Source organism: Dryobates pubescens, chromosome 6 (genome assembly GCF_014839835.1).
Source record: "Dryobates pubescens isolate bDryPub1 chromosome 6, bDryPub1.pri, whole genome shotgun sequence".
NCBI classification, from domain to species: domain Eukaryota; kingdom Metazoa; phylum Chordata; class Aves; order Piciformes; family Picidae; genus Dryobates; species Dryobates pubescens.
The window spans coordinates 2,104,758-2,116,550 of NC_071617.1; the positions used below are offsets into that span (position 1 = coordinate 2,104,758).

Genomic DNA, 11,793 nt, shown 5'->3' on the forward strand with positions numbered 1-11,793 from the left:
CAACTAACCCACGGCACCAAGCACCCTGTCAAGTCTTCTCCTAAAAACCTCCAGCGATGGCGACTCCACCACCTCCCCAGGCAGCCCATTCCAATGTGCAATCACTCTTTCTGTATAGAACTTTTTTCTAACATCCAGCCTGAACCTCCCCTGGCACAGCCTGAGACTGTGTCCTCTTGTTCTGGTACTGCTTGCCTGGGAGAAGAGACCAACCCCCACCTGGCTACAACCTCCCTTCAGGTAGTTGTAGAGAGTAATAAGGTCACCCCTGAGTCTCCTCTTCTCCAGGCTAAGCAACCCCAGCTCCCTCAGCCTCTCCTCGTAGGGCTTATGTTCCAAACCCCTCACCAACTTTGTTGCCCTTCTCTGGACTCGTTCCAGCAAGTCAACCTCCTTCCTAAACTGAGGGGCCCAGAACTGGACACAGTACTCAAGGTGCGGGCTAACCAGTGCAAACCTGTCACCAATAAGGCTGGAAAAGACCTCAGAGATCATCAAGTCCAACCTGTCACCAAACACTTCATGACTAACAAAACCATGGCACCAAGTGCCACATCCAATCCCCTCTTGAACACCTCCAGGGACAGTGACTCCACCACCTCCCCAGGCAGCACATCCCAATGGCCAATCTCTCTTGCTGGGAAGAACTTTCTCCTCATCTCCAACCTAAACCTCCCCTGGCACAGCTTGAGACTGTGTCCTCTTGTTCTGGTGCTGGGTGCCTGGGAGAAGAGACCAACCCCCACCTGGCTCCAGCCTCCCTTCAGGTAGTTGTAGGGAGCAATAAGGTCTCCCCTGAGCCTCCTCTTCACTCAACCCTATCATCACTATCATTATGCTCAAGACAATCAGAACACTCCCTGACACACAGAGCCACTCCACTGCCACTCTTTGTCTATCCCTTCTGAAGAGTTTATAGCCATCCACTGTAGCCCTCCATTTGTGCAGGTTCATCCCACCATGTTCCCATGATGGCAGCTGTGTTGTAGCTCTAGATTAGAAGGGACCTCCAAAGCTCATCCAGTCCAACCCCCTCTGCAGTCAGCAGGGTCATCCCCATCTAGAGCAGGTTGCCCAGAGCCTTGTCCTGCCTCACCTTGAATATCTCGAAGGATGGGGCCCCAAGAACCTGCCCAGCCAACCTGTTCCAGTGTTCTACTGCCCTCATGGTGCAGAACTTGTTCCTAACATCCAATCTCAACCTGTTCTGCTCTGGTTTGAAGCCATTTTCCTTGGTCCTGTCCCTGCAGGCCTTTGCCAACAGTCTCTCTCCATCCTTCTTGCAGCCCCTTCAGGTCTTGGCAGGCTGCTCTTAGGTCTCCCCAGAGCCTTCTCTTCTCCAGGCTGAACACCCCCAGCTCTCTCAGCATGACCCTGTAGCAGAGCTGCTCCAACCCCCTGATCATTTTGGTGTCCCTCCTCTGGACCTTCTCCATCAGCTCCATGTCCTTCCTGCATGGAGGGCTCCAGAGCTGCACACAGTACTGCAGGTGAGGTCTCAGCAGAGCAGAGACAAGTGGCAGAATCACCTCTCTGGCTCTGCTGGCCACACATCTTTTGATGCAGCCCAGGCTGTGATTTGCCTTCTGTGCTGCAAGCTCACACTGCCTGCTCCTGGCCAGCTTCTCATCCATCAGCACCCCCAAGTCCTTTTCTGTAGGGCTGATTTCTATCACCTCATGCCCTTATCTGTACTGATAGTGAGGATTGTTCTGGCATTTACCATCAAATGCACCCTGGATCCTGCATAGGAATACTAAAGCAACCCCTATTTCCTTCCAGAGAGGATGCAAGAACCTCTGTCTTCCTTTGCAGATGTGGAAGCAGAGCCTCTTGCCTTGCACTCTTGCTGATGTTTGGTGCTCCTTTGCCAGTGCTTTGTCAGCACTGTAGCTCTGATCATAGAATCTTAGAATCAATAAGGTTGGAAAAGACCTCACAGATCATCAAGTCCAACCCATTACCCAGCACCTCCTGACTAACTAAACCATGGCTTCAAGTGCCACATCCAAGCCTCTTTTGACCACCTCTTGGACTGTGCTTCTTTTCACAACCCTGAAGGCTCACCAGTGTAAAAACTCAGGGATGTGGAATCCCACATTGCAAAGATTCATAACTAATAGTTAATCTGCTGAGGCCTTGTCTCTGAGAGCTCACTGCCCTTAAAGACAGAAGAATATATCTTCTTTGCTTGCTTTGGCTCCAACATATTCTTTAACTGTTTTTAATGCACAGAGGAGAAGAAATTTTACAGGGTTTGCTGAGAGGGCTCAACCCCAACAGATGCTGCATGCTGCCAGGTAGTGAATCCCATCTGAGACTAACTGGCACAAGAGAATTGTTAGGGTTGGAAGGGACCTCAAGTCTCAGCCAGTTCCAACCCCCTGCCATGGGCAGGGACACCTCACACTACAGCAGGTTGCTCACAGCCACATCCAGCCTGACTGCAAACACCTCCAGGGATGAGACTTCTACTACCTCCCTGGGCAACCTGTGCCAGGCTCTCACCACCCTCATGGGGAAGAATCACAGGATCCTAGGATTTTAGGGGTTGAAAGGGACCTCCAGAGATCATCAAGTCCAGCCCCTCCCTGCCAGAGCAGGATCATATAACCATATAATGCAATGCAGTCTGGACCTCATTTCTTCAAGTTTAGTGCACTTAGTCAAGAGATGGATAAGAGAGGGCAGCATCCACTGCTGTGGGGTTGCTGAAATCAAAGGAGATGGCAGTGATGTGTAGCTTCAGAAGAAGAGGACCACTGTCAAAAGGAAAATGCCTGTGCTCCTAAAAATGAGGAGGAGAGCTAAACTTAAGCTACTAAGTAAACTAAGTCAAAATAATTAAGGCATTTATAGGAAAACCAATTAAATCATTTGTAGTAAAAATAATCCATTTTAATTCCTCAAAATGAATACTGAGAATGATGAGCTTGGCCATTCCTGGTTTGTACATTGGCTTGTGTGACTCATAGCATCACAGGATCACAGGGCTGGAAGGGATCTCTGGAGACCTTCCAGTCCAACCCCCCTGTCAGAGCAGGAGCAGAGAATCCAGCACAGGTCACACAGGAACACATCCAGGCAGGGCTGGGAAGGCTCCAGAGAAGGAGACTCCACAACCTCTCTGGGCAGCCTGCTCCAGGGCTCTGGCACCCTCACAGTAAAGTTCTTCCTCATGTTGAGGTGGAACTTCTTGTGCTATAGTTTCCATCATTGCCCCTTGTCCTATCACAGGGAGCAACTGAGCAGAGCCTGTCCCCTCCCTCCTGAACCCCAGCCCTCAGATATTGATAACCATTGAATAGATCCTCTCTCAATCTTCTCCTCTCTACACTAAACAGCCCCAGGGCTCTCAGCCTCTCCTCCCCAGGCAGTGCTGCAGTCCCTTCAGCATCCCTGGAGCCCTCCCTTGGGCTCTCTCCAGCAGATCCCTGCCCCTCCTGAACTGGGGAGCCCCAAACTGGATGCAATATTCCAGGTGTGGCCTAACCAGGGCAGAGTAGAGAGGGAGGAGAACCTCCCTGGCTCTGCTGGACACACTCCTCTGAATGCAGCCCAGGACCCCATTGGCCTTCTTGGCCCCCAGGGCACCTTGCTGTCCCATGCAGACCTTGCTGCCCCCCAGCACTCCCAGCTCCTTCTCCTTGGGGCTGCTCTCCAGCAGATCACCTCCCAGCCTGTGCTGCTGCAGTTTATACTTCCTCCCCAGCTGCAGGACTCTGCATTTATCCTAAGTGAACCTCATTAGGTTCCTCTTAGGACCTAATTAGTTTCCCCTTTAGATATTTACAAGCATTGATAATATGCTCCTCAGCCTTCTCCAGGATAAGGACCATCAGGTCACCCATCCTGTCCTTGTGCTAAAAACACTCAATGTTTAGTCCCAATGTGTGATCTGCACCTCAGAACAGACATGGAAAGAAAGCTGGTGAAGAATAGGACAAGTTATTGGTAGCAATGGCAGTGGTAAAGGTCTGAATTTCACTGAGAAACCCAACCCTTTTTGTTTTTATGGTGTTGCAGTCAAAGCTAGGAGATGGCATTAAACAGAGATTCTTTCACAGAACCCTTGAAATGAGCTTGGATTAACAATTTGGTTCCAAAGACCACTGTTGCCTTTAACTGCCTTGCCTGGAGAAGAGGAGGCTCAGGGGAGACCTTATTGCTCTCTACAGCTACCTGAAGGGACACTGTAGAGGCTGCTGCTGGTCTCTTCTCCCAGGTAATTAGAGATAGAACAAGAGGGAATGGCCTCAAGCTGCCCCTGGGGAGGTTTAGAGTGGACCTTAGGCAAAAGAGTGGTCAGGGATTGGAATGTGCTGCCCAGGGAGGTGGTTGAGTCCCCAAGCCTGGCTGTGTTTCAAGGTGGTTTGGATGTGGTGCTTAGGGCTATAATTTAGGGGTGACACTTGTAGTGTTCTGGGTGGGACTTGTAGCCAGGTGGGGGTTGGTCTCTTCTCCCAGGCAACCAGCACCAGAACAAGAGGACACAGTCTCAAGCTGTGCCAGGGGAAGTTTAGGCTGGAGGTGAGGAGAAAGTCCTTCCCAGCAAGAGAGATTGGCCATTGGGATGTGCTGCCCAGGGAGGTGGTGGAGTCACCATCACTGGAGGTGTTGGAGCCATGGTTTAGTTGTCAGGAGGTGTTAGCTATTAGGTCATAGGTTGGACTTGATGATCCCTGAGGACTTTTCCAACTGGCTGATTCTATGATTCATATGCTGACTAAAAATTAATCCATGTCCACAACAAATGCAGTCTGCACCAAGCACAAAGCATCCAGGAAGCGTGCTGAAAACATGCCAAAGCCACAGGCTGCAAGCTTTGTGAGCCAGCACATGGCGTTGGCACAGTTCCTTCCCACAGGAAAGAGCATCACAAGAAACTCCTGGTTTCTTTGGCATCACAGGAAACTCCTGGTTTCCCTGGCATCACAAGAAACTCCTGGGTTCTCTGGCATCATGAGACACTCCTGGTTTCCCTGGCATCACAAGAAACTCCTGGTTTCCCTGGCATCATGAGACACTCCTGGTTTCCTTGGCATCATGAGACTCTCCTGGTTTCCCTGGCATCACAAGAAACTCCTGGTTTCCCTGGCATCATGAGACACTCCTGGTTTCCCTGGCATCACAAGAAACTCCTGGTTTCCCTGGCATCATGAGATACTCCTGGTTTCCTTGGCATCATGAGACACTCCTGTTTTCCTTGGCATCATGAGACACTCCTGGTTTCCCTGGCATCACAATAATCTCCTGGTTTCCCTGGCATCCTGAGACACTCCTGGTTTCCCTGGCATCCTGAGACATTCCTGGTTTCTCTGGCATCATGAGACACTCCTGGTTTCCCTGGCATCACAAGAAACTCCTGGTTTCCCTGGCATCATGAGACACTCCTGGTTTCCCTGGCATCACAAGAAACTCCTGGTTTCCCTGGCATCATGAGACACTCCTGGTTTCCCTGGCATCACAAGAAACTCCTGGTTTCCCTGGCATCATGAGATACTCCTGGTTTCCTTGGCATCATGAGACACTCCTGGTTTCCCTGGCATCATGAGACACTCCTGATTTCCTTGGCATCACGAGACACTCCTGGTTTCCCTGGCATCATAAGACACTCCTGGTTTCCTTGGCATCATGAGACACTCCTGGTTTCCTTGGCATCATGACAAACTCCTGGTTTCCCTGGCATCACGAGACACTCCTGGTTTCCCTGGCATGATGTGACACTCCTGGTTTCCCTGACATCATGAGACACTCCTGGTTTCCCTGGCATCACAAGAAACTCCTGGTTTCCTTGGCATCATAAGACACTCCTGGTTTCCTTGGCATCACAAGAAACTCCTGGTTTCCTTGGCATCATAAGACACTCCTGGTTTCCTTGGCATCATGAGACACTCCTGGTTTCCCTGGCATCATGAGACACTCCTGGTTTCCCTGGCATCCTATGTCTCATTGAGGGCACAAATAGATATCAATTCTTTCAGGCAGCTAAGTGCAAATTCTGGTGAGGAATCCTCCTCATTACTCATCAAGTCCACACTGCCACTGCTGGAATCCAGAGCAAATATCCAAAGCTGGCTGTGGTTTCATTGCCAGCATCTCAATCTTATTACAGTCTGCGTAGGGTCCACGTTTCAGAGTAGAAACAGCACTGAACCAACAATTATTTGGTTTACTGTTAACATATAAAAACTGTGTCTATTTGCATTTCCTTGTCCATCTTAGGTGCATTTGACCTGATGTGCTGCTCTGTTGTCTGATAGGGTTTGCATCAAAGGATGCAAGTGAGTGTTTCCACAGGATCACAGCTCACAGGATGTCAGGGGTTGGAAGGGACCTCTGGGGATCTCCTAGTCCAACCCCCTGCCAGAGCAGGAGCATAGAATCCAGCACAGGTCACACAGGAACACAGCCAGACAGGGCTGGGAAGGCTCCAGAGAAGGAGACTCCACAACCTCTCTGGGCAGCCTGCTCCAGGGCTCTGGGAGCCTCACAGTAAAGTTCTTCCTCATGTTGAGGTGGAACTTCTTGTGCTATAGTTTCCATCATTGCCCCTTGTCCTATCACAGGGAGCAACTGAGCAGAGCCTGTCCCCTCCCTCCTGAACCCCAGCCCTCAGATATTGATAGCCATTGAATAGATCCCCTCTCAATCTTCTCCACACCAGACTAAACAGCCCCAGAGCTCTCAGCCTCTCCTCCCCAGGCAGCGCTGCAGTCCCTTCAGTAGCCCTTTCAATACTTGAGTAGTTCTTGGAGGGATGCACCCAGTTTTCAGTGACTGAACACTCATTTGAGCACCTCTGGTATTAATTTTCTTACCAGTGTTACTACAGATGCACAGCCATGCCCTGGGAAGGTCACTGAGACAGCAGAGGTTCAAGGCCCAGTGCTATTTTGCCATGGATTCCAGTTGTTCAACAGTTGTAAGGGTGTGAGCCAGAGCCACAGAGCAGAATGGGGCTTGTGGGGGTGACTGTATTCAAATGTGATGTCACTTAGGATGATTGGCTTATGAGAAAGAGCTTCCAGGAGCCAGAAGCCATAGTGGCATCTCCTTGCTTGAATATGTGCAATTGGAACTACTGAATTTTCCTCACAGTTTAGGGGCATTCACCCTGCAATAATCTCTAGGGTCTCTGGCTAGCTGACTCCATCTCATTTTGACAGGGAGTGACTTAACCTTACTTACCTTAGTTATGTGTCCAAGTTAGGCTGGGAAGGCACCTGGAGGTCACCTAGCCCAATGCCTTGTCCTAAGCATTGCCATGTTCTGAGCTAGATGAAAATGATCTGGTTTGGAAGGAGAAGAGGGCAGGGAAATGAACTTGGTTGGAACTGCCTTTTTGTTTTGAAAGGGAAGTGCATGACTGGGAGTGGAGGATCTTTGGAGGTCACTTCCATCCCAGACCATTCTATGATGCTATGATTTTATGACTCTATGATTCTGTGATTCAATGGTTAAATGATTCCATGATTCAATGATTCTGTGATTCTATGATTCTAGGTTTCTATGATTCTAGTCCACTTCTGAAGCCTCTATTACAGGAGGTGCTGGAAGGTGTCCAGAGCAGGGCCATAAGGATGAGCAGAGGGCTGGAGCTGCTCTGCTGTGAGGACAGACTGAGGGAGTTGGGGTTGTGCAGTCTGGAGAGGAGAAGGCTCCCAGGAGACCTGATTGTGGCCTTCCAGGATCTGAAGGGGGCTCCAAGAAAGCTGGGGAGGGACTTCTGAGGGTGTCAGGGAGGGATAGGACTGGGGGGATGGAGCAAAACTAGAAATGGGTAGATTGAGATTGGATGTGAGGAAGAAGTTGTTCCCCATGAGGGTGGTGAGAGCCTGGCACAGGTTGCCCAGGGAGGTGGTGGCAGCCTCATCCCTGGAGTTGTTTGCAGCCAGGCTGGCTGTGGCTGTGAGCAACCTGCTGTGGTGTGAGGTGTCCCTGCCCATGGCAGGGGGCTTGGTGCTGGATGATCCTTGAGGTCCCTTCTAATCCTAACTGTTTTATGATTCTGTGATTCTACTGCTTCCTCCCTGAAAGCACTGGGACCTCCATGATGTGTATGGACTCACCTGTGTGTCATCTCATCTCATCTGGACCTTATCCACTACAACTGGTATTTCAGGTTAGAGGTTTACCAAGGTGCTCGTTGCACAGTTGGATAAAATCTGGGAGGGCTACTCAGAGGTTCCTAAGTGGTCAATGAGAAGATAATTCTGGCTCTGTGCTGAAGCAGAAATGAAAAAGCCAGTAGAATCTCACCCCTGAAAAGGTCAGAATGGTGTCTTAAGTACAGTTAGCTATGTAGCTGAATACAGACTTATCCATGCTGGAAAAGACCTTTGTGATCATCCAGTCCAGCCTATCACCCAACACCAACTAATCAACTAAACCATGTCACCTAGTGCCTCATCCAGGCTCTTTTCAAACACCTCCAGGGATGGTGACTCCACCACCTCCCTGGGCAGCACATTCCAAGGGCCAATCTCTCTCTCTGGGAAGAATTTCTTCCTAACATCCAGCCTTGAGGCCAGTCTCAAGCTGTGTCAGGGGAGGTTTAGGCTGGAGGTGAGGAAAAAGTCCTTCCCAGCAAGAGAGATTGGCCATTGGGATGTGCTGCCCAGGGAGGTGGTGGAGTCACCATCCCTGCAGGGGTTCAAAAAGGGATTGGACATGGCACTTGGAGCCATGGTTTAGTTAGTCATGAGGTGTTGTGTGACAGGTTGGACTTGATGATCTCTGAGCTCTTTTCCAACCTTATTGATTCTATGAGTCGATGAAAAGCAGATGCAGGAAATCTAAGTTTAATTTGGTAATTCTGCTTCTCTGGGTGAAAGTAGAAAGTAATCTTAGTGCAAAAAGCAGTTGTCTCATCCTTCATTTTCTTCCACTGAAGATTTCTGTTCCTTGACTCCCCTTTCCCTTTGGCACAAATTTGCTTAACCCTTTTCCAAGGGCAATTATGGTAATGAAGATCTTCCACACTCCTTGCTGAAGTGGAACAGCTGAGAGGGAAGGGGGAAGTCAGGATGAATTAAAATGATTTCACAGAGCACACACAGAGCCTTTGTGTCCTAAAGAATGGCTGAGTAAGTAGCAGACATTTGCTCACAGAGTGAAAAAAACACAACAGCCTTGAATGCTCCCTGGGCCCCTGACATCCTCAGTTTCAAGTGCTAGGATGTATCATAGAAGCAATAAGGTTGGAAAAGACCTCAGAGAGCATCAAGTCCAAGCTATCACCCAACACCTCATGACTGACTAAACCATGGCTCCAAGTGCCACATCCAAGCCCTTTTTGAACACCTCCAGGGATGGGGCTGGGCAGCACATCCCAATGGCCAGTCTCTCTTGCTGGGAAGAACTTTCTCCTCACCTCCAGCCTAAACCTCCCCTGGCACAGCTTGAGACTGTGTCCTCTTGTTCTGCTGCTGGGTGCCTGGGTGAAGAGACCAACCCCTACCTGGCTACAACCTCCCTTCAGGTAGTTGTAGAGAGCAAGAAGGTCTCCCTTGAGCCTCCTCTTCCCCTCATTGACTTGGGCAAGCATAAAGCAGTTGTAATGTTGGCTTTTAGTTCAGTTAAAGCCATAACAATGCATAGATGGAAAAGTCAGTGAGAAACCTCTCCTCAGTGACTTGGGCAAGCATAAAGCAGTTGCAATATTGGCTTTCAATTCAGTTAAAGAAATACCAAGGAACAGAGAGAAAAGTCAGTGAGAAACCCCTCCTCACTGACTTGGCCAAGCATAAAGCAGTTGCAATATTGGCTTTTAATTCACTTAAAGAAATATCAATGCATAGATGGAAAAGTTAGTGAGAAACCCCTAAAATTCAACATCTTCCCCAGAGCTTTATATCTGTTGAATGCAGAAGTGAGCAGCAAACCCACAGCACCATCTCTGGTTTTTTTGTGGTTGGTGGTGTTGAAGGAGCTCTAAAATTGCTGTGAACATTTAAATACCTTGCAGGAGGAAACAGTGATCTGCTGCAAGAAGTTCAGAGGAGTTCTCTGCATTTCTGCTGTCTTGCAAAGAGTTCTGCAGTTATCAGCATCATCATAATCCTTGCTTAGTATTGCTGGTTTTATGGTCTGCTTGCCTGTGTGGGTTAGCCCTGCACAAGCTGTGCACCTGAAAGTGTGGGGAGATGCTTCTGACAGCGGCTAGCAACCACAAAGCTCCACTTCAGTATTTTCTCTTCAGACCACCTTTAACCACACCAGCACTTCCATGCTGTTTTGCACCTTCTGTCTGATTGGTTTTGAACTTTTATCTATCTTTCTTTTGTCTTTCTCCATAGCAGAGCCAATGCATTTTCAAGCACACCCATGCTGCTCCAAGCACATAGCTAGAACCACCTATGTGGCTCTGAGCAACCTGCTGTAGTGTGAGGGGTCCCTGCCTATGGCATGGGGGGTTGGAACTGGCTGATCCTTGAGGTCCCTTCCAACCCTGACAATTCTGTGGTTCTATGATTAGGGTCAAAAATCTGCAGAAAATACCTTGGGAAGTACTTGGGCTCCCCCAATTAGTCTGAATGCTTGCATTAATCACTCATTAGTGACCCTAGCATAGATTCTTTGAGGCTTTTCTGGCTATTCAACATTGCAGTACAGGTCACCTGTGGCAGACTAGGAAATAGGAGGCTGTGATAAAGCTGGGAGGGAGCTGGGCTTGTTCAGCCTGGAGAAGAGGAGGCTCAGGGAAGACCTTATTGCTCCCTACAACTCCCTGAAGGGAGATTGTAGCCAGCTCGGGGTTGGTCTGTTCTCCCAGGCAACTACCAACAGAACAAGAGGACACAGTCTGAGGCTGTGCCAGGGGAAGTTTAGCCTCAAGGTGAGGAGAAAGTTCTTCCCAGAGAGAGTCATTGGCCATTGGGATGTGCTGCCCAGGGAGGTGGTGGAGTCACCATCCCTGGAGGTGTTCAAGAAAGGCTTGGATGTGGCACTTGGAGCCACGGTTTAGTTGTCAGGAGGTGTTAGGTACTAGGTAATAGGTTGGACTTGGTGATCTCTGAGCTCTTTTCCAACCTTATTGATTCTATGACAAACTAATCCCATCACAAAATGAGGCTTTTCTGGCCTATGATTGTCTGCAGGGAACCAAATGGCATCACCTACAGGGACTGTGAAGACCAGAGACCAGTTTAATTCTTGCCACCACATCGAGACACAAATTCACCTAAACCTTGAACAGATGAACTTACCTCTGCTTCCCTGAGCTTGGAGAGCAAGGCAAATGACCAGCAATATTAATCCAGTTTTCAAATGCATGCTGCCTGTCGCTCATTCACGGCGTTCCGGAGCAATCATGCAGGAAAGCAGAGCCTTGAGGGCAAGGCGAAGAGTTTTTGTTTCCTTGAAGAACTGAAATCCTGAAAAGGTCTTCCTGGTTATTGGGGTTTTTATTTTCAGGTGCCCCCAGCCTCGGACTGCATTGATTTGCAGCTAGGCAAAGGGTACAAGAGGTGGCAGCGTGCAAGAGCTGGGCAAAGCCCTCCAATGCAGCAGCTTCCAGCCTGGGGGGCTGGGGCGGTAAGACAAGAGTGACGAAGCTATAAAAAAAGAGCAGTGTCTGTTTCTGGAATAATCTGTTTATCTGCTGCTCAGACATAATCCCTCTTACAGTCCAGCTGGAAGAGCTTTCTTCATCTCATTAACCTTCTGGAACAGCATCTGTCAACCCCAGAAGACTTCAGCAGCCCCACGATAAACAAGGGAGGTCTCTTCTAGCGCCCATTGCCTCCCAGCGCTGATCCTTTGGGCGTTCTGCAGCTGTGGCAGCTGAGA

General features: G+C 49.4%; 1 protein-coding gene across 1 annotated transcript in view; it reads right to left on the minus strand.

The window, feature by feature from the left end:
- Nucleotides 1–11,332, minus strand: part of IMPG1 (interphotoreceptor matrix proteoglycan 1) — a 63,008-nt gene extending 51,676 nt beyond the window's left edge. Inside the window, exon 1 of the mRNA XM_054162489.1 lies at nucleotides 11,211–11,332. Within this exon, the coding sequence (XP_054018464.1) occupies nucleotides 11,211–11,277 (67 nt within the window). The 5' untranslated portion in view covers nucleotides 11,278–11,332. The remainder of the gene's footprint in view (nucleotides 1–11,210) is intronic.
- Between the last annotated feature and the right edge of the window lie 461 nt (nucleotides 11,333–11,793).